Source organism: Leptodactylus fuscus, chromosome 7 (assembly GCF_031893055.1).
Source record: "Leptodactylus fuscus isolate aLepFus1 chromosome 7, aLepFus1.hap2, whole genome shotgun sequence".
NCBI lineage: Eukaryota > Metazoa > Chordata > Amphibia > Anura > Leptodactylidae > Leptodactylus > Leptodactylus fuscus.
In genome coordinates, this window is record NC_134271.1 from 124,671,035 (window position 1) to 124,695,098 (window position 24,064).

The 24,064-nt window shown below is 43.0% G+C and overlaps 1 protein-coding gene across 1 annotated transcript; it reads left to right on the plus strand.

Annotated features, from left to right (window-relative positions):
* Nucleotides 1-6,308: 6,308 nt before the first annotated feature.
* LOC142212890 (opsin-5-like) lies at nt 6,309-17,269 on the plus strand. The gene is made up of 6 exons (XM_075280999.1): nt 6,309-6,651; nt 8,975-9,165; nt 11,129-11,228; nt 13,065-13,169; nt 14,918-15,141; nt 16,790-17,269. The coding sequence occupies exons 1-6, from the start codon at nt 6,543-6,545 to the stop codon at nt 17,180-17,182; spliced, it is 1,122 nt and encodes a 373-aa protein (XP_075137100.1). The 5' UTR covers nt 6,309-6,542; the 3' UTR covers nt 17,183-17,269.
* Nucleotides 17,270-24,064: the final 6,795 nt, after the last annotated feature.

The following is a 24,064-nucleotide window of genomic DNA, read 5'->3' on the forward strand; positions in this document are numbered from 1 at the left end:
CCTCCTCCAGCAGAGCCAGCGCTGATTGGCCGAATTCCGTACTCTGGCCAATCAGTGCTGGCCAATGCATTCTATTGGCGTGATGAAGCAGTGCTGAATGTGTGTGTTTGGCTCAACTACACCGGTAGAGTAGTTGAGCTAAGCACACAGATTCAGCTCTGCTTCAATCAGCGCTGGCCAATGCATTCTATTAGCTTGATGAAGCAGAGTGTGCACAAGGGTTCAAGCGCACCCTCGGCTCTGATGTAGCAGAGCCGAGGGTGCACAAGGGTTCAAGCGCACCCTCGGCTCTGCTACATCAGAGCCGAGGGTGCGCTTGAACCCTTGTGCACACTCTGCTACACACTCTGCTACACACCGGTGTAGTTGAGCCAAACACACACATTCAGCACTGCTTCATCACGCCAATAGAATGCATTGGCCAGCACTGATTGGCCAGAGTACGGAATTCGGCCAATCAGCGCTGGCTCTGCTGGAGGAGGCGGAGTCTAAGGTCGGACCAGAATGGAGACTGGTGTGGAGCGATCTTAGACTCCGCCTCCTCCAGCAGAGCCAGCGCTGATTGGTCGAGTTCCGTACTCTGGCCAATCAGCGCTGGCCAATGCATTCTATTAGCCCGATGAAGTAGAGCTGAATGTGTGTGCTGGCCAATGCATTCTATTAGCGTGAAATGAGTTTGCACAGGGGTTCCAGTGCAACATTGCTACATCTGATGTAGCAGTGCCGAGTGTGCATCAGATGTGTAGTTGAGCAGGACTGGCACAGCACTGCTAAGTCTCTGCATTCGCATAGGAATGCATTGGCCAGCCTTCGGCCAATCAGCGCTGGCTCTGCCGGAGGAGGCGGAGTCTAAGGTCGGACCTGAATGGAGACTGGTGTGGAGCGATCTTAGACTCCGCCTCCTCCAGCAGAGCCAGCGCTGATTGGTCGAATTCTGTACTCTGGCCAATCAGCGCTGTCCAATGCATTCCTATGGGAAAAAGTTAGCTTGCGAAAATCGCAAGCTGACAGGGATTTCCATGAAATAAAGTGACTTTTATGCCCCCAGACATGCTTCCCCTGCTGTCCCAGTGTCATTCCAGGGTGTTGGTATCATTTCCTGGGGTGTCATAGTGGACTTGGTGACCCTCCAGACACGGATTTGGGTTTCCCACTTAACGAGTATATGTTCCCCATAGACTATAATGGGGTTCGAAACCCATTCGAACACTCGAACAGTGAGCGGCTGTTCGAATCAAATTTCGAACCTCGAACATTTTAGTGTTCGCTCATCTCTAGATTCTACCATTAAAACACTTTTTTTTTTTTCTCGTTGACACATAGGAATAGCCCTAAGAAAGGCCATTCTTCTCCTACCTTTAGACGTCTTCTCCACGCTGCCGTTCCGTAGAAATCCCGGTTTTCGTCGGTATGCAAATGAGTTCTCTTGCAGCACTGGGGGCTGGCCCCAGCGCTCAAACAGCATCGGAGGCGTACCCAATTCTGTGAGAGGACTCTCCATCGACGCCTCAATCTTCTTCAGGAACGTCCTCTTCACACGTCTTCTTCCGGTGCAGGTGGTCAAACTTCTAGGTCTCGGGCAGAGCTGACTGCGCATGCCTGCGGTCACAAGAAAAATGGCCGCTTACACAGTAAGTGACCCTTCCAGTTAGATATGAACAGTTCAGGTTTGTGGAGTTTGTGGAGTTTTCTTGACACACCCTGGGATATCTGTGAATGCCATGACAAGTTGGATGGTCTTGGCCAATGACGTTCCTTGGTTTTGCTGCTGTAAATGCTAAGACATTAGGAGAGGATGGAGGTGTACTGTGTAGTGTTATCTGTTCCTTGGCATGCAGATACACCTGTGTCTACAAAATCTGAGGGACACAACTAGGGTAATAACGTTTCTTCCATCCCTACCCTTAAAGGTGTTCTGTAGAGGAACATACTATTTTAGAAAGGCCCAGAATGGACTTAAAAACTATTCTCTCTCCATTCCCACAATGCTCACTAGGTCCGTGCTTGTCTCTTCTTCTACGTTCTGTCTTGGCACGGGAAATACCTACTCATCCATTCAATACTGCCATATTTTGTGTCTCAACACAGGACCAGGATATAGAGACCAGTAGGGACAAGGTAACATTGAAGATGCTTATTTTCTTTCTGTAAGGCATTCTGCCCATTTTCTGAAACATTTCATCCCCTGGATAAGGTGTCTATGCAACTTTAATGGCTGTAGGTGAAAATTTGTTCAGATGACAGCCATTCCTCCATAAATATGTATGCTCAATTTGGCTGAACATGGGGAAAGGAAGGTAAGCCGCTGCCAGACACCTAGCATAATCTTGTTTCCTGGTGGACTGAAGTATTGTGCATGATAAAATTTGACATTCCTAATCCTTCTTTCCTTTGCATCATCTTCCGGAAGCCCCAGACATATAACGTATTTGGACGTTCCTCTGCAATGAGTGGATTCAGCTGGCTTCTATGTATATGTGGGCCATTAGTATGGGGTACAAACTGCTTCATCTTGGTCCACTTAATTTTGGCTTCTCACCACGAGATTCCCCTGGTGCAGTTTTCTATTGCAAACTGCAGAAAGGCAACGTCTTCCTGTATTAGAATGATACTTTGTGGGATTTTTCAATTGTACAAATAAAAGTTACATCATGGTGTTGAATGTTTTATCAGTCAGTGACTAGATACTTATCATATGTCCCGTGTTCTCATGTAAACCCATGAGAGATAATCTGTGGGTAAATATAAAATGTCTTCTGGTTCCTCGGCGCTCTTGGCCAGAAGGAGTCCATGTAATTGGCGGAGTGCATTGATTTGTATTTGGCAAACATGAGATCCTCTGCTTATATACTAGTTACACAATTGTCAGCCACTCTCATGAACTGATGTTGTCAGCACTGAATAGTAATGTGCTATTGTCAGACGCGTCAGAGTGCCTTTGTAAATACAACACGTCTTCACTCAGGTATTATGGTTCCTCGGGTTTCAAGGTCCATTGCCAAGTAATCAGTCAGAGCGGAGGTTCAGAACTGGGAAAGTGATTAACATTATGTTATTTTGTTAGTCACCCTTCATCATCCTAAAATTAGAGTTCCTTATTCCAGCATCAAATATCAGCTACAGTGGGGGGAAAAAATATTTTGTCAGCCACCAATTGTGCAAGTTTTCCCACTTAAGAAGGTGAGGTCGGCCTGTAATTGACATCATAGGTAGACTCAACTATGAGAGACAAAATGAGAAAACAAATCCAGAAAATCACATTGTCTAATTTGGAAATAATTTTTTTGCAAATTATGGTGGAAAATAGGTATTTAGTCACCTACAAACAAGAAAGATTTCTGGCTCTCACAGACCTGTAACTTCTTCTTTAAGAGTCTCCTCTTTCCTCCCCTCCTTACCTGTAGTAATGGCACCTGTTTGTACTTCTTATCAGTATAAAAAGACACCTGTCCACAACCTCAAACAGTCAGACTCCAAACTCCACTATGGTGAAGACCAAAGAGCTGTCAAAGGACACCAGAAACAAAATTGTAGCCCTGCACCAGACTGGGAAGACTGAATCTGCAATAGGCAAGAAGCTTGGATTGAAGAAATCAACTGTGGGAGCAATAATTAGAAAATGGAAGACATACAAGACCACTGATAATCTCCCTCGCTCTGGGGCTCCACGCAAAATCTCATCCTGTGGGGTCAAAATGATCACAAGAACGGTGAGCAAAAATCCCAGAACCACGCGGGGGGACCTAGTGAATGAACTGCAGAGAGCTGGGACCAATGTAACAAACCCTACCATCAGTAACACACTATGCCGCCAGGGACTCAGATCCTGCAGTGCCAGACGTGTCCCACTGCTTAAGCCAGTACATGTCCGGGCCCGTCTGAAGTTTGCTAGAGAGCATTTGGATGATCCAGAAGAGTATTGGGAGAATGTCCTATGGTCTGATGAAACCAAACTGGAACTGTTTGGTAGAAACACAACTCGTCGTGTTTGTAGGAGAAATAACGCTGAGTTGCATCCATCAAACACCATACCTACTGTAAAGCATGGGGGTGGAAACATCATGCTTTGGGGCTGTTTCTCTGCAAAGGGGCCAGGACGACTGATCCGTGTACATGAAATATTGAATGGAGCCATGTATCGTGAGATTTTTAGTGAAAAACTCCTTCCATCAGCAAGGGCATTGAAGATGAAACGTGGCGGGAACTTTCAGCATACCAATAATCCCAAGCACACCACCAGAGCAACGAAGGAGTGGCTTTGTAAGAAGCATTTCAAGGTCCTGGAGTGGCCTAGCCAGTCTCCAGATCTCAACCCTATAGAAAACCTTTGGAGGGAATTGAAAGTCCGTGTTGCCAAGCGACAGCCCCAAAACATCACTGCTCTAGAGGAGATCTGCATGGAGGAATGGGCCAACATACCAACAACAGTGTGTGCCAACCTTGTGAAGACTTACAGAAAACGTTTGACCTCTGTCATTGCATACAAAGGATTTATAACAAAGTATTGGGATGAACTTTTGTTATTGACCAAATATTTATTTTCCACCATAATTTGCAAAAAAATTCTTTCCTAATCAGACAATGTGATTTTCTGGATTTGTTTTCCCATCTTATCTCTCATAGTTGAGATTTACCTATTATGTCAATAACGGGCCAACCTCATCTTTTTAAGTGGGAGAACTTGCGCAATTGGTGGCTGACTAAAAAGCTTTTTTCCCACTGTATACTATATGGACAAAAGTACTGGGATGACTGCACATTACACTTACAGGAGCTTTTACATAACTGCATTATAAATCTATAGACATACTGTTAGTATAGATTTGGTCCCCTCTTTGCAACTAATATAGCATCTCAAAAGGCTTTCTGCAAGATCTTGGAGTTTTTCTCATTAATCCAGAGATCAATTGTGAGGTCGGGCAATGATTTTGGACAAGAGGTCCTGGCTCACAATCTCCATCCTAGATTATCCTAAAGGTGCTCAATAGGTTTAAGGTCAGGGCTGTGTGTGGACCGGTCAAGTTCTTCCACAAATAAAGTTGTCTTCTGAATTTCCAATTGGGTGAGCGCTGGTTTACTGCCTATCCTCCGTAAGGCTGGTCCTTTTCTTCCACTTGTTCTGATGTCCCTGTGACGGTTATCAGCAGCTGCCCTCCAGTACCAAATTGGTTTCTTGGTTATTAAGTCTATTGGTTGTTGTGTCACACACAACCAAATCAGGTGAGCGGACACCTGTTTTGTCTTCCTATCATTTCCCTATATATTAAGGGTATTACGCAAGGAACGGCTCAGTGCCATGTTTGTTTTTTTCTGTCACGCAAAAGAGGAAGATAACTAAGAACACAACCAGATAACTAAGGCTGGTTTTACACTACCATAATGTAAGTCTGCAAATGGTCCGCAATTGAGGGTTTTCAATTGTGGACCATTTGTGGACACATTATACTCAATGCGTCCTCTTACACCACCAGATATTTTATCTGTGGTGTGGCCGGGCCGTAACCATGGTCCGCAATTGATAGAACATGTCCATAATGGCCGTGAATTACGGCACTGCACGGACTCGCCCACAGAACTCTATGGGCGAGTGCGGTAGGACACGGACATCTGCGGAGCCTATGTTGCCGATCAGCAACTTGCGGACCATACATTCAATACGGTCGTGTAAGACCAGCCTTAGAACACAACCAGATGGCTAGATTATCCATGTGACAAGACGTGACATTTATGGACTTACAGTAAAATTCCTTTAATCTGCCATAAATAGGACCTAAGAGATGTTAGCGTCTCTGATATTTGGGATTATTAGATGGAGAATCACACTTGAAAACCTTAAATTTCATGTTCTGGGTTACCAGATTGTCTGTGGATTATCAGATGTATTATTAATGGGATTTACCCACATGAGAAGTGACTGATTCCAAAAACACATTCCTGGTGACCCTAGATCCCCTAAAAAGAACAAAATACAGCAAGCGACCACTTATTTACCATCATGACTGGACTACAAAACTATAAAAAGTGGTCGGTGTGCCAAGTGCGGAGCTGGTCATTTGTACACTTGCTACTTGTCCAGGGATCTTACTCACTAAGCCAGTAGGAAAAGAAAGGACAAAAAGTTGCTGCCTGCTGCCATCCTGCAACCATCCTGAATATGAAATATTCATCACTTTTTATCTTCCATTGAATGACACAAAGACAATATAGGAGTGTCAGAGAAGAATGACAGAATCTACAGCTACTAGGAAATTAGCTTAACTCTCCATGCTGAAAACAATTCCTTAAAAGCCTTTAGAAGATTAAGGTTTGGCTTATGATGTAATTTTGGGTGAGAAAAGGGGTCACTGGGACTGTATGGCGGAGATGAATGTCTGGCACAGCAGATTGACGCTAGACTACAAAAGCTTTTAATGCAAAGAAAAGGTGCCATGAATTTTACTGAGTGAAGACTAATCAGGTATGGAAGTAGAACGTACTCCCACCCCTCCTATAGCTCTCTGGCTCCTCCTGGGACCTACACTGTAGACTCACAAGGAGAGATCATGGATGTGGTCCTGAAGGACAGCTCCTTCCAACAGGTCAACACTTCCTACAGTATCAGATCATCTGATGAAGGAGCCACCGTGATTGGTATTTACCTCTTGCTCCTGGGTAAGAAAGAGGCAACAATGTAGCCTATCTATCTATCTATCTATCTATTATCTATCTATCTATCTAATCATCATCTATGTTTATCTATGTAATCTGTCCATCTATTATCTATATAAGACCAGGTACACATCTGCCCATCGGTTTCCGTTTGGGGGTCCGCTTGAAACCTAATCCACATAAAAAGTGGTTACCTTAGGAAACCTGAGAACCCCATAGACTATAATGGGGTCTGTGTGGTTTCTGCTCGGTTTCTGCATGAAAAATGTGGAGAGAACAGTGCTGCAGGAATTCATCTATCTATCTATCTATCTATCCATGTTCTAATCTATCCATCCATTATCAATCTATCCATCCGTCCATTATCTACCTAATCTGTCTATCTCTCAATCTATCTATTATCTATATTATCTATCCATCTATCAATCTATATATCCAACCATACATTCATCTATCCATCCATTATCTATCTAATCTATCTATTCTTCCATCCATCCATTATCTATGATTATATATGCAATCCATCCATCCATTATCTATCTATCTATCTATCTATCTATCTATCTATCTATCTATCTATCTATCTATCTCCTATCTATCTATCTATCTATCTATCTATCTATCTATCTATCTATCCAATCATTCATCTATCTGTCCATTCTCTATCTAATCTATTTTTCCATCCATCCATGATCTATCTATCTATCTATCTATCTATCTATCTATCTATCTATCTATCTATCTATCTATAGATAATCACATATAATCACAAATAATCAACATGGTTATGTTGCCAATATGTTTAAAAATTGTAATATTTATACAGAAGAGTCTTTACAAATTGGGGACTTTTAACTTGGGGTGGGAGATCATATTATAGGGGTGAAAATTGTATTGTTTGTAAAAGCTTAGGGGTTAATTTAGTCATACAAGAGATGGACAATCCTGCTACTCTTTTCCCTTCTGCTTACACACTCAGTGGGCTTCTAATACGTTATACAGATGCTACATCATTCAGCCCACTCATTCACTACGCTACCCTAGACCAGCATAGAGGTGACCCTAATACCCTTACTTCTCTAGACCACCAGGGTCAGTACTACCATTAACCCTTCAATGCCCTACTCAATAGTAATTTTCCCCATTTACTTCCCGAGACTACTAGGACTACCATGTTGGTGCAGTATAAGAAAGTAGAAATTAATAAGTATATTTAAGTATATAAATACTCCTTGCTGCAGAGAAAACTAAGTCTATCTGGTCAATTTCCATTTATTATTTATCCAACATTAAAGGGATACTATCATACAAACCCTTTTTTTTTCTGAGTAACACGTCGGAATAGCCTTAAGAAAGGCTATTCTTCTCCTACCTTTCGTTGTTTACTCTGCATCACCGTTCCATAGGAATCCCGGCTCTTGTTGGTATGCAAATGAGTTATCTTGCAGCACTGGGGACGGGCCCCAGCACTCAAACAGCACTGGGGGAGTCCCCAATGCTGCGAGAGAACTCTCTCCAGCGCCGCCTCCATGTTCGTCAGTAGCATCCTCTTCATCCTGGCGATCCCCTTCATCTGTCGGTGGCTTGTAACTTCTAGGCCTCGGGCAGAGCAGACTGTGCATGCCCACAGGCCACGAGAAAATGGCCGCTTGCACAGTATTGTAAGCTGCTATTTTCTCGTAGCCTGTGGGCATGCGCAGTCTGCTCTGCTTGAGGCCCAAGACCTAAAAGTTACAAGCCACCACCGGAAGAAGAGGACACTGGCGCTGCTGACAAAGGTGGAGGCGGCGCTGGAGAGAGTTTTCTCGCATCATTAGGTACGCCCCCAGTGCTGTTTGAGCAGTGTGGCCCACCCCCAGTGCTGCCAGAGAACTAATTTGCATACCGACAAGACCCGGGATTCCTACGGAACGGCGGCGCGGAGAAGACAACGAGAGGTAAGAGAAGAATAGCCTTTCTTAAGGCTATTCCGACGTGTTACTCAGAAAAGAAGAGGGTTTGTATGATAGTATCCCTTTAAATGTAGACTATGAGAGTCATGGATGTGCTGGCAGGAGGAGGAGATCACATTATCTATAGCGGCCCTCAGTTGTCTGCAGCCATCATATATATGTCTGCATATCATATATGTCTAGTTCTCTTCCTATTCTACATAACAAGGGGGATTTGACCACAATATGGTCTATACACTGTTGTTGAAGCCAGACACTTCATATAGAAGTTTTTTCCTTTACAAAAAAAATCTAGAAAGAAAAGGCCTTATTGTGACCTAGAATAGACAGTCAATCCCTCCAGCTAGACATAATGCTGTCTGGACTATCTGCAGGCTGGTTCTCATGGTTGGGGAACGGAGCAGTAATCTGCCTTATGTTGAGACGCAGGAGGACTTTGGACTCCCAGGATCTCCTGACGCTTAACCTTGCTGTGTCCGATGCCGGGATTTCCATTTTTGGCTATTCTCGAGGAATTGTGGAGCTATTTCATGGACTGGGAAATGATGATTTCTGGACTTGCAATGTAAGGGGTAAAATATATGTTTTTGTGCTTGAAAATACAAAAATGGTTGCAAAGTTTAGTCCCGTCCTAGCGGCACCACCACGATGTAAAGCAAAAGTATTTCAAAGCAAGGTTATGGCCACTTATTTCTATCATCAAATTTGGGCTCGGTTCACATCTGCATTGGTTATTTCTGTTGTGTGGTTCCATCATCGGTGCAGAACATGGAAATAATAATTAGTGTTCTTCTAATAATTCTGCTCTCCATGGTAAAACCATGTTGTTGTTTTTTAACCGGACACAAAGTCCTGCATGTCCGACTTTATGTCCAGTTAAAAAAAACGGTTTTGCCACGGAGAGCAGAAGGCGCTCACGGGCGGACACTTTGAATGGGTTCCTGCCTGCCTGCCGGTTTCCGTCTCCTGTCCAGTTTCTCGAGCAGGAAACGGAAACCTGCAAAATGGAGACCCGGGGCACAGGGGTGAACCTGCCCTTACCTCTATTCTATGGTTTGGTACAATTCCAGGAATACCAAATAACCCTTTAAAAATATCCAAACTATGTAAAATTTTTGGAGTCATTATATTTTGACACCCGTAACTTTTTATATTTGTGTACCGGCATGCATAAGATATTTTTTGTTTTGTGGTGTCAGATGTGCTTTTTATTTATACCAATTTGGGGAATGTCTATTGCTTTGATTGACTTTTATCCACATTTTTATGAAAGGCAAAACGTAAAAAAAATGGCAATTCAGCTTTTTTGTTTTTCCCCCTATCAGTATGTCTTTGGAGTGTGGGAGGAAACCCATGCAATCACAGGGGGAACATACAAACTCCTTGCAGATGTTGTCTTTGGTAGGATTCGAACCCAGGATTCCAGAGCTGTAAGGCTGCAGTGCTAACCACTGATTCACCATGCTGCCGCTTTGATTTCCTGCTACAGCTTTCAACATGGGAAAAATATTTTATAAGTTTGTAGACTAATGCTTGTGTGTTTCACTTTATTTAGGTATTTTATGTGTTCTAGGGAAAGAAGGAGATTTCAATTTTTATTACTTTAACTCTCATACAGCCTATAATACAGTAATAGAATTACATACCAGACAAGCCTGGGAGCCTTCAATAGATTCCAGGCTATCATGGTAATGGGTCGCGATCCACCCCAAAATGGCTCCTTGGTCAGCTTTGACCAAGGCACCGAGATGATAATGCCTGTGATCAGTTCAGGATTTGCTGTAAAAGTTTCTGCCATATAATATACCAGAGACTCAGTGTATTTGGTGGCTGCTCAGCTTCTGAGTGGTCACTATATTTAAATATCCAAATCTGGGTCAGGGCGGGTTCAAGTCTGCTTCCCGGTCTCTGCTTTTAGGTTTCCGTCTTCTGCCGATAGGAAACAGAAACCCAGCAGACTGTATCTTCCCCTGAGCGTTTTGTAGTCTCCACAGCAAAACCGTTTTTTTAACCGGACACAAAGTCCTGTACCCGACTATGTCCGGTTAAAAAAAATGGTTTCGCTACGGAGACCACAAAACGCTCCCAGGCGCTCATGGGCGGACCCTTTGCAAACCCATTCAAATGACTGGGTTTGAAAAGTGACCGGCGGTTTCCATCTCCTGTCCAGTTTCTTGGGCAGAAGACGGAAACCAAAAAGCGGAGACCGGGCGCAGATGTGAACCCGCCCTTACTATTATGACGGATGTTGGGTAAGGGTTAAATTACATTTTAAAAACAACAAGCAATGACAGACTATGCCTGTCGCAGCTAAATCGCATTGTGCAACTTCGTTGCGACAAAAAGTCGCGTGATTATAATGTGAATTTTATTCGCCCAAAATGTAGCCCCAGCCTTATTCCACTGTGGTTGGGATGTGAAGGTGTAATCCATGGGTGCAATTAGTGGACATGCAATATGACATGTACTATAAGTGACCTTGTGTGAATCCTGTCCATCTGCCCTGCTTACCATTCTGACCTTATTAGGTTGATGGCTTTCTGATCCTCCTCTTTGGCCTGATTAGTATTAATACTCTTACGGCGATCAGTCTCCTGCGCTATGTCAAGGGATGCCGACCCCATCAAGGTATAGTATAGTATTAATCCTTCAAGTGTGAATCTGGCTTACCCTATGTCTCCCTATATGTCTCCCTATAGCTGTGTAGTATCAGACGTTTTACATTGAATTTACAGACTGCTTTTCTCCACAAAAACGCAGAAAAAAAAGTTTTTATGTTAAAAATGCATGTGGTTTTAATATAAAACACATGGATTTGGTGGAGTAAAGCACTGTGTAAACTCAGCCTTAGTATTATAATTTGAATGAGCATTTAGTTTGTCACGTAAACCCACAAAATATATTTACATGGGATATAAATTCATCAGAAAAACAAACTGCTATAAATTTTGACGTATCCATGAAAATGCCACATGAGTTAAAAAAGAGTTTTCACCTCCCCCACCATGTCCAGTTCATTGCATCCTTTAATAGACATTGATTCACTGATTCCAGCACAATTGGAATTTTTTCTCTAGCACCCACCTTTCCCAAGCAATAAGTTCAATTAATTGTTGGTGTCTGTTATGCTATTTAGGCTCTGTACTGTCAGGAGGGCGGTGTCAGGCAGGAATAGGCAAGGGGGCGTAATTTTGAACTCTGATGCTGGATGCCTCTGATTCGGACCAAAACTAACTGCGGGGATTGCTCAAGAATGGTGGGAGATAGAGAAAAAATTCCAACTGTGCTGGAATCAGTGGGGACGGTTAACTGATGCTAAGAACTGGAGTTGGCGGGAGTGGTGAAAGGTCCTCTTTAAAGGGGCTCTATCAGCAAAATTATGTTGTATGAGCCCCACATATGCGTGAATAGCCTTTAAAAAGATTATTCAGGCACCGGTAATCTTATTTTAAACCCCGCTCCCGTTTTAAAATAAAACTATAAAAACATATATGTAAATCATACCTGAACGTTCACGGAGGGCGGTCGTGCACGATCCGACGTCATCTTCTGGCACGCCTATCTCTTCTTTCTTCTTGCAGCGACGCCCTCTGGTCCCGGCTCTTCCGCGGCTTCATCCTCGTCTTCTTCTGGCTGGATTGCTTGAAATTCTGCGCCTGCATAGTAGCGCATCCCTCTGGAGCGCTACTGCGCAGGCTTCGGCGCCATTTTTATCAATGGCAGTTAACGAGCGTACTGCGCATGCGCAGTACACTCGTGTAGTTCTAAGGGAACTGAGTTCACGAACTGCCATTGATAAAAATGGCGCCAAAGCCTGTGCAGTAGCACTCCGGAGGGAAGCGCTACTACGCAGGCGCGGGATTTCAAGCAATCCAGCCGGAAGAAGATGAGGATGAAGCCGCGGAAGAGCCGGGACCAGAGGGTGCCAAAATAGGGACCAATCCAACCAACTTATCAAATAAGTATAAAGTGGACAAATACTGTAGATCCACGCTTACCAACTGCAGTCTTATCACGTTCCTTTATTAAAACCTCTCACACAACGCGTTTCGAAACCGAAAGCTGGTTTCTTCATCAGGTATACATAAGGACAGAATAACAAAATACTGGATACACTGAGTATAAATAGACACATAAGGACCAGAGGGCGTCGCTGCAAGAAGAAAGAAGAGGTAGGCGTGCCAGAAGATGACGTCCGATTGTACACGACCGCCCACCGTGCACGTTCAGGTATGATTTACATATATGTTTTTATAGTTTTATTTTAAAACGGGAGGGGGGTTTAAAATAACATTAGCGGTGTCTGAATAACCTTTTTAAAGGCTATTCACGTATATGTGGGGCTCATATAGCATAATTTTGCTTATAGAGCCCCTTTAAATGCAAATTTGATGTGATGTTTGCTGTGGATTAGCAGTGGATTGTGTACTCCGCCATAGTAATATATGATATTTTATTTTCCAGCTTACAAAGTGGACAAAAACTTCATTTTAGTGGTCATTCTTGTCATCTGGATTTCTGCTATTATCTGGTCTGGATCTCCGGTTCTGGGCTGGGGCAGCTTTATAGGTACATAACACCAAACAGACATGAAATGAAGATTAGATAGTCAAAGCATGAGATCTTTACTAGACACCGCTGATGTCAATGTTCCTTAGTGACGGCTTAAGATTTACAGAATATTTTGACCATAGACGATCATAAACCAAATGTTTGCCACAAGAGTGCCCTTCTGCCATACATTGGGTTAGGAAACCTTTGCGCCAACTGCATTGAAACACAGTCAATTTTTAATAGAATTTTTTGCTAAAAAATTATGTCAGTATTTTATAGGTGACAATGGAAAATATCTACATCTGACAATAGGACCTTGGACAATAGGATACACATTGTTTTGTTGAATGTCACAATAAAGCATGATCTGAAGATACTTTTAGAATTGGCCACAGACATTAGATAAGTGTTGGACAAACCTGCTGTTCTTGTTGGGACTGGCGACCATCTAAGATGGCAAACATTGTCAGAGATAAGGACAAACCAGCTGATCTTATTGGGATTCGCGAACCATCTAAGATGGCAGACGTGGTGAGCGATAAGGACAAACCAGCTGATCTTATTGGGATTGGCAAACCATCTAAGATGGCAAACATTGTGAGAGATAAGGACAAACCAGCTGATCTTATTGGTATTGGCGAACCATCAAAAATGGCAGATGTTGTGAGAGATAAGGACAAACCAGCTGACGCTAGGTTCACACCTGCGTTCAGGGTCTCCGTTCTATGGTTTCCGTCTTCTGCATGCCAGAAGACGGAAACTATAGACCGGGTCCTGCCGTGAGCGGCGGTGAGCGTTTTAGGCTCTCCGCCGTGAAACCGGATTTTTTTATCCGGACACAGAGTACTGCATGTCCGACTCTGTGTCCGGATTATAAAACCCGGTTTCGCGGCGGAGAGCGCAAAACGCTCACCGCCGCACAGCTTTCTCACCCATTCAAATGAATGGGTGAGAAAGTCTCCTGCAGGTTTCTGTCTCCTGCCTCTGTTTTAGGCAGGAAACAGAAACCTCAAGTACGGAGAGGGCAACGCAGATGTGAACGAGCCCTGATCTTATTGGGATTGGCGAACCATCTAAAATGGCAGATGTTGTGAGAGATAAGGACAAACCAGCTGATCTTATTGGGATTGGCCAACCATCTAAGATGGCAGACGTGGTGAGAGATAAGGACAAACCTGCTGATCTTATTTGGACTGGCCAACCATCTAAGATGGCAGATGTTGTAGGAGATAAGGATCAAAGTGTGATACTTTTGTTCTTGGGTGGCAAAACCACCACCAAAGGTGTCTACTAGAGACTTTTCCCTTTCTTTCTAAGAACACACATACTACTCAGCCAAGCTGAAATTTTTCAAGAGAATTTAAAAGTTCAGGTCTGTGATACTATACAGTTACTACAACAATTTATCAAGCTAATAATACATAACTTTACCAAGTATCCTACAGACTCCTTTGACTATAATGGAACATGTTTATTTTCCATAGATGGGGGGTACGCCTGACTTATGAGGAAGCATGCGCCTCCTTAGAATTTAGACACATCCTCCACCAGAACAGGACATATGAAGACTGGCATTGAAGCAAGTCTTCAATAAACTCCCCCATTGAGTCTCGTCCCAGCTTTTCCATAGATATCTGAAGTCTTGTGACTCGCCAATCTTAAGGAATAAGTCTTGCTTTATATAAGAGACATAACCAGAAAGATATTCTATGCAAGTCTAGTATAAATCCTTCTTAGTCCAATTTATATAAATCTTCCTACAGAAAGCAATTATGGCACCTGTGAAATAGATTGGTCTCTTGCCACAAGTTCCACACCGTACAAATTTTACGTCATTGGTGTCTTCATTTCGGGCTTCTTCATCCCAGTGATGATCATGATCTTCTGCTATGTGTCAATCATCAAGGCCGTTCACCAAAGTCACAGAAGTTCACGTGGTGGGGACATCAGTCAGCGGCAACTCATGATGGAACGAGACATCACACGGGTAATACTGAAATTCATGTTATTGGGTATAAGTTTTCCGTAAATGTGATCCTTTGAAAAAACAAATAATACAAACCAATGTCACCTTTGCCTTAGATAAGACAATTTTACTGCTATAGTCACCTTGCTCCTTCTCTAAAATTATCAAAATTTTTAAAATATCCATGAAATACGCAGGACACCAATAAGATGCTCATAAAGACTTAAACTGTTTACCAAAACCAAAATTGTGGACACCTTACACTGTGTCTGACATCCTGCTCAAAAAGGATTTTTGGATGGACCCTCTTCTGCCGCCAATGAATATTGTATCCAGATTGTATTCAGTACCCTGACTGACAAATGACTTATAACCTCTAAATGCACTTTTCCCTAGTGCTCTTTTCATTTGGGGGCCAGGCAGAGCCAGTTTTGGACAAAATATCTGATCAAAATTAAAAGCAGGGACCCAAATGCAGATACACCAACAACGTCATCATATTTCCAGTGGCAGCCCCTTTCTTCCCTCAAAACAGTAACAACCATCCCACCTATGCCCATGCACAATTCAAATAACCAGTAAGGGCAACACGGTGTCTCAGTGGTTAGCACTGAAGCCTTGCAGTGCTGGAGTCTTGGGTTTGAATCCTGACAGGAACAACATCTGCAAGGAGTTTGTATGTTCTCCCTGTATTTGCATGGATTTCCTCCCATACTGCAAAGACATAGTAAGAGGGGAAAAAAATATACATTGTGATCCCTATATGGGACTCACAATCTACATTTTAAAAAAAAGTCAAATAACCACCTTTGTACCGCCTAATAGATTTTTGCACCCCCTCATCAGTTAAATAGTACCCCTTATGAATAATAGTTAATAATAGTTCACCTTATAAATAATAGTCCACATTATCAATGTTAGGCTTCTTAGAAATTATAGCCTCTTTAACAATATCCTCCTTATAAATAATAACCCTCTTATGAATAAAATTACCGCCTGTGTGTATATATATATATATATATATATATATATTTATTTATTTATTATAATGAACCCCCTAATTATAGGCCTATTATAAATAGTTCCCATGGACAATAAAAGAATGCACCCGATGTCCATTTAAATCAATGCAAAATGTCACGGACACAGCTAGTGTCCGATGCTAATGTCCGCACAAGATTTTGAACGGACTTTAGCAGCGGACACTAGCTGTCGACCACCGACGGTAGTGTGAACGCCCCCTTACACGTAGGAATAGCCTTAAGAAAGGCTATTCTTCTGCTACCTTTAGATGTCTTCTCCGCGCCGCCGTTCGGTAGAAATCTGGGTTTTGTTCGGTATGCAAATGGGTTCTCTCACAGCACTGGGGGCGTCCCCAATGCTGCGAAAGAACTCTCCTGCACCGCTACCACCTTCATCTGGAACGGCCTCTCACTGCGTCTTCTTCCAGCGCTGGGTTCAAACTTCTATGCATGCACAGTTGGCTCTGCCATCGGGCCTCGGGCTGCACATGCCCCCGGCCATTTTTTTTGTGGCCGCTTACACAGTAATCTGGGGTAAGCACATATTATAAATTATAGCCAACAGAAGATCCCATATGAGAAAAATGGGCAATATAGTGAATTACCTAAGAGAATAACTTCTATTATGTATTCTTTCTACTCCATAGGTGTCATTTATTATCTGTACAGCATTTGTGCTAGCATGGTCCCCGTATGCGGTTATATCCATGTGGTCGGCCTGTGGTTACCGGGTACCAGCCCTTACCACATTGGTGGCCACACTCTTCGCCAAGTCTGCAAGTTTCTACAATCCAATCATATACTTGGGGCTTAGTCCAAGGTTTCGAAATGAACTCTGCGACTTCCTTTGCTGCCTGCAACAAAAGAAAGATCTGCCTTTAGGTTGTGAGGAACCACTAAAATACTATAAAGACAATCTAAGAAAGTCAGAGGACGGCACCCAAACCAATCGGACCACAGAGGACACAATGGTGACTAACAGCTCTTCATCACAAGAGACGAATATTGTAAGTGAAGGGTTAGAAAATGGAAGAATATGAAAACAGATAACAGTCTAGATATGGTGGTATATTCACATTGTAAAGTAATGGCCTAGCCCAATGTTCCTGAAAATAAAGGGGTTGCAGTGCTGGGTTTGGGTTGTGTTCCTTTCGCTATTTTTTCTGCAATGTTTCACTAAAAGAGTAGTTGAGCCTTGGAACAAACTTCCACCAGATGTGGTTGGGAGATCTCCAGTAAGTGAATGCAAATCTGCCTGGGATAAACACATGTCTACGCTAAGATAAAATGGTAATAATTATAGATGCACAAACCTCTGCAGATTTGTTCTGTCCGGGGGTTCTGAATAATTGAGCCGGAAGTTATATTTTTATACTGAAGAGTCCCTCTGGGGAAGGTGACAAAGATAAAAATATATATATATATATATATATATATATATATATATATATACTTACCCGATAGAGCCACAGCGGTGACCTTGGACGCACGATGTCAAAGCACTAGATGTCATTGAGACGGCAGAAACAAGGGCACTGGACGCCCCGAGAAGGCCCAAAAGAGGTGACACAAGGTGAGTATGTTTTATGACTAGCAGGATATATTTAAAAAAAACTAATAAATAACAAATATCCTGCGGAGCCCACTGGGCTCTGAACCGCTGGGCACACTGGGGTGAACAAGGCCCAACAGTTAACTTCACTGCCGGGTTACACCATCAACTGATTGCTCCCTGTTACCTCACTGCAGCACAAAGCAGCCGCTATAATGAATTATAAAGTCTTGCAGTTATCGTACTGCAAGACTAACAAAACCCAAACGAAGACAGTGTTCTCCCAGTACCTTACTGGGCCGCACCCACACCACAGCCTGTGGGCGGACCGAGGCAGGGCCAGGGGCGTGGCCTGTGGGTGGGGCGGAGCATGAGAGCAGGAGACAGCTCTCTGGTGTCTGCATGTTCACAGCGCAAGCTGAGAATCATCTCTGGACACTGGCAGGCCGGGGCCTTGCACTCATTCGCAGTCAGGGCTGTGGCAGCCCCGCCTACCAGTGTCCGGAGATGACTCTCAGCCTGCGCTGTGAACAAGCAGCACCCCGGCTCCCTTCATCCCTAAGAGCAGGGAGCGCGTCATCCCCCGGAACTGCTGCTGCCTGGCCTGCAAATGTCCGTAGTGCTTGTTTACAGCGCAGGCTGAGAGTCATCTCCGGACACTTGCAGACGGGGCCTGCAGACACCGGGGATCCCTGGCTGCATCCCGCGATCGACCAGTAGATCGCGATCGACGTATTGGGCACCCCTGGACTAGATGGACCATGTGGTCTTTTTCTGCCATCAATTTTCATCTATGTTTCTAATCATTTAAAAATAAAAATCTGTCTCCAATATATAATAAACATGAAGAGGTTACTCAAAAAAAAAAAAAAATCTTCCATTCTTGGGCACCAATAGACCCGCTGCCTCTTTCTGCCATCCTTAATCGGGTGACTTCACTTAAGTACCTAAATAATTCCAACAATATTTCATTCTGATAAAAACACAATTATCCAGAAATAGTCGAAGAAAATCGCTAACACATGGGGCTCAGCATGACAAGGAAAACTAGATGGATCTAATGGTGGTTTTTGGCGCCACAGTTCTATGGCGGACAGTTCTTCTGTACAGATCACTCTCCGACGATAGCATGAGTTTATGGATATGCACAGGTTACATAAATTTTCGTAATTGTGTCAGAAAATGTACTCACATGGATTATATAATGGATAGAAGGTGTACCTGGGATGTTCATCCTGCATATGGTATGTATTATGGGATATTTGGGTGGTCATGGAACAAACAATGTAAATCTGAAAATTGGCTGAATAAATTACCCCAAGACTTTGGAATCTTTCCTCATACTACTAGTTACTAAATCTTGACATAAACTTATAGAAAACTGGGATACAGTGCTATATGCAAGACCATGAGCCATGGCGCACCCACAGGACTTAAAAATTGCTTGCAGTAGCTTTGTGTGCCCTAAAATCTTCTTGGAAAGAGAAAGAGGGTATAGCCGTAATGTGTAAACAAATTGCGAGCCAATGTTTTATGGAAATTTACTGTCTCCTCATTCCTCAAGTCTGAGTTATGAAATGTGCCCACTAGTATAAGTACCCCCTGGAGATATTACACAGCTTTCATGTTATAATTCATACAATTCAGCGGGTGGTTCTGGTATAAGATCTGTCACAGTCTTCCATCCAGTCATCCGTTTCCCATTCCTTTAGAGGCAGGGTGTAATTTGGTCTCAGTTCATGGGAGCCACAACTAGCCAATGTAGTGTAGGTGGAAAAACTTTTTGAAACGTTATTACGTTTCAAAAAGTTTTTCACCTACACTAAAAAATTCAGACAAATAATAATTGAATTTTTGGCATGTGTTTCAATAAAGTCATATCATTGTTTTACTAGTCAACTCAAGCGGCAAATTGTATAATCTTCTATTTTAAGTTTGCAAAAACCAGTCTGAAGATACATAATAAACCAGATATCTACGGCTGTGATCTTAAGCTCAGCCACTAGAACCAATTTATCATTGTGGGTGCACAAGTTAGTTCTACTTACACCATGCCCTAGTCTCCAAGAGGTGTTGGTTCCTCTTAATGGGCTCTTGACATGGTGCTTGGACATGGTGCTTCAGATGACCATTTCTCATCTATCCCCCTTTATGAAGTATTGAGTTGAACTTGGCTTGCCACTCTACATTGAAGCATGTTATCAGATTCAAGTTAAATACTGCTACATACACTACTGTAATACCTCTGCAATTGAGCTTTTGTTGGATCAAAGTAGTATAGCAAAATTTGTCCTTTTGTTTAACTTGCCAAACACCAAAACCCATAGACTATAATGAGGTCCACATGGCTTTTGTTTAGTTTCCGCCTGAAAAGGGCAAAAACTCCGGATAGGCGAATGGAATCCCAGTACAGTGACCGGAGCTAGATGTGAACTGAATCCAAGTCTGTTTACTGTAGTAAGAATCAGATGAAGCAGTCCCTTGGTCCAAATGATTATTTGACTGTCAAATAAATGTAAATCTTCCTGTAGACTGCTTGCATTTAATATGGGCCTGTCTATCTCCTTTCAGTCGCTTTGTCCAATGCATTTAAACTTAAGTTAAACATAGTGTGAAGTGGAGAGAGGTATAATGTGGGAGAACCGCTATTTTTCCCCAAGACTGTTGCGGTATGCACAGGTGTTTAGCTTGTAGGTCCCAGACTGGAGTAAAAGTTTGGGCCAGTCCTGAAGGGCCATCCACTCCGGGCTTGGGAACCGACCAGCAGGGCTTTGTAAGTAGCACAGGTGGCCTGGTTAGTGAGAGAGAGGAGAGAGACTGAAACACACACTCAACCAGTCTGAGAGCTCTGCCAAAAAGGACGCTGTTAAAGGGCTGGGTATGTGTAACCCTTGTTTACTTGTGAACCCTGTTTGTTAGGAGGTCAGCAGTAGGCTGACCCCTGGTTAGTGAGGGAATAACTCATTTAGTAAGCCGCCGGAGAGGCGTAGGTCTTTATTTTCTTTTGTTTGTTTTGACATGCTGAGCTGCTGAGCAGCACTACCTGTACCTGTAAGCTTGTCTGCTGCAATAAAGACTTCTTTTGGGAAAGAAACCAGAGCTTCTGAATCCCCCGTACATCACAATAGCTACAAGAATAATTCACAGTTTGCGTAACCCATATTCATTGCCAAGTGTGAAAATCTGAATATAAAATTTTGCATATATAAAATTTGTTCTGCAGGTTGATTTTTATGCGGAACACACATGAATTTTTTGAACAGAGGTAACATGTGTTATTTGATAAAAACTCATTCACTTGCATCTCAACATTGGCATGCAAAGGAATGGCTATTTCCATAAAGCATTACATGTGACAGGAGAGAGGTGCTCATGTGCGGCCTACTTCAATTCACTTGTGGGCATACATGGGATCTTTTATTTAGCATAGATGAGGTTCCCAGAAGTGTCCTATAGATATAACCTTAGATACTGGGATGAGAAAGCCCCTTTAAAGTTCAATATATTCACACATAGCTGTTTTGTTGCTGTGTAATACAATACTGTGAATTACAAGAACCTCAGTAATCTTACACTTACATAATGTAGATAATGAAATTACCAGGATTCCATTATTCATCTATCCCCCTCTATGAACTATGGAGTTGAACTTGGCTAGAGAATGGATTGCTACTCAACATTGTAGCAAGATGCTTATGTTTCCATCAAAGATTCTTTACAATGTATTTCTCCGGACACTCAGCAATAAATTGATTTATACTTTGAAAAACAAGCCAAGGATTTATACTTAATGTCCGCTGTTCGAGAAATGCAGATCCTTTTTTTTTCATTTGAATCTTGGAAGGATGTCAATGTATATATTTCATGTTAATGAATTCCATAGAAAGATACACGTGGTCTGGGAGCGAACAGAAAGAAACACGGGACATGGAGTAAGAGACAAAATCCTACAATTTTTAGAAATATTCAGGTATTCTAATGTGTAACAATATTGTGTACAGTGTGTAATTATCAGAAGTGAAGAGCGTGCATATACCCAAGCTCTGATGTCTGAAGGGACCCAAAGACCCTTGGTTTGGAAGAAGACCCCTTTTAGGAGCACATAGTAGAAGCAGAGCTATGGAGTTGGAAAGCCAAACCACCAACATTAAGGCTGGCGCCCCACATGGCGTAGACACCGCGGTTTGCCTGTAGCATTTTACAATCACTGCAAAGTGAATGGGATTCGACACATTGTAGAAAAATATTTGCAGCGGACACGCTGAGATTTCCAAAACCATTGTGATTTTGGAAACTACAGCATGTCAATTATACCTATGGAAACGCCATCCCCTGACGAAGGCGTCACACATCCCATGTATAATTATTGAGCAAACACCGTTCGATCGAATATCAGGCCGTTGGAGTTATTCGATTCCAATGGAATACCATGAGGCAAATGCAGTAAAAATTTGTATCCCCTCCCACCTTCCCTGGCACTTTTTTTGCAGCAATAACTGCGCAGGGAAGGTGGGACAGGAACTACGACAACGGACGCATCGAAAAAAATCGGAAAAAGGAATTGGCGGCTGAAATCAGGTGACTTCCACTTTAGACGAATGGTGAATTAAACATTCGCCTAATTTGAGACTGTGAACTATGTGATTGTGAGACAGGGACAGATCTACAGGCAGGGTTAGCTAGGGATTACCTTTATTTAGGAGGGAATGTTACTCACCCAGCTCTTTGGGGCTCTATCTGGTTGGGATCCCTTTCAGCTTGCGATATGCACGAGATGACTTTTTCCCATAGGAATGCATTGACCAGCATTGATTGGCCGAATGCCATACAGAATACAGCATTCGGCCAATCAACACTGGTTCTGCCAGAGGAGGCGGAGTCTAAGATCCATCCACAGCAGTTTCCATTGTGGTCCGATTTCAGTGCTGACACAGCATCTTCAGAGTAGTTGAGCTCAGCGCACGGCCAGCACTGCTGCATCTCGGCATAGGAATGCATTGACCAGCGTTGATTGCCCAAATGCCATACAGCATTCGGCCAATCAACGCTTGTTCTGCCGGTGGAGGCAGAGTCTAAGATCGGTCCACAGCAGTCTCCATTCTGGTCCAAAATAAGACTCCGCCTCCTCCAGAAGAACCAGCATTGATTGGCCGAATGCTGTTCTCTGTATGGCATTCGGCCAATCAACGCTGGTCAATGCATTCCTATGGGAAAAAGTCAGCTCGCGCATATCGCAAGCTGACAGGGATGCCGACGTAATACAGTGACTTGGGCATGTTAGATGCCCCCCAGACATGCTTCCCCTGCTGTCCCAGTTGCATTGCAAAGGTGTTGTCATCATTTCCTAGGGTGTCATAGTGGACTTGGTAGAGAAAAAAACAAGGTTCCCGGCACCGAGCCGTTCTTTGTGTGATACCCTTGTTAAATAAATAAATGGATAAAGACAATCAGGTGTCCGCTCACCTGGTTTGGTTGTGTCGAGTACAACAACCAATGAACTCTATAGACAAGAACCAGTGGAAAACTGGAAGGCAGCTGCTGATGGCCGTCACAGGGACGTCAAACTGAGCTGCATTTTCTCAACGTGGGGCCTCAGCCTGAGAGTTACAGAAATCGCTTGAGTGCCTCAAAAGGTTGTGCAACAAAATATTAAGTTAAAGGGACCATCATTTTTGTCCAGATCATTATTGCACTTGAAAAAGGGCTGTTTGCCCGGAACGCGTGGTGCCTAATAAAGTTGACTTCCATTTATCAAAATTGGTGAGCGCTGATTTCACGCCTGTCCTCCGCAAGGCTGGTCCTTCCCTCTGCTATAGTGGACTTGGTGACTCTGCTGAGTCGAATGGTGGGATCCCCTGAAACAAAGCATTTTTCCCCATAGACTATAATGGGGTTTGATATTCGTTCGAATAGTCGAATATTGAGCGTCTATTCGAAACAAATATCGAATATCGAATATTTTACTGTTCGCTTATCGCTAGTGATTACCCATTTTTTTGTGCTGACCTCTTGTGGGAACATTCCTGTGCTGCTGTCAGTCTTTTTATCTTATTGTATATGTAACTTTGTATGTAAATTTTATTCTAATAAAACACGTGTGTATATATTTTTTCAATTTTGAGATGTTGAGTGTCTTTCTTTACCTTATATTTTGCTTGTTTTCTATTGTAGGTATAATGGAAGCAGAAATGCCGCAGAGGAAATTGCAGCCTGCCATACAAATGCTGGTATTTTACACTTGTGTCCACTGTCTGTCGCGTGCAATAGGTTTTTCCCTGTCAGCTCTACCAAATAGAAAATACACTGGAAATTCTGCACACAGCACAACCCAGTATAGTAATGAATAGAATAACAGGTTATATAAATGCTG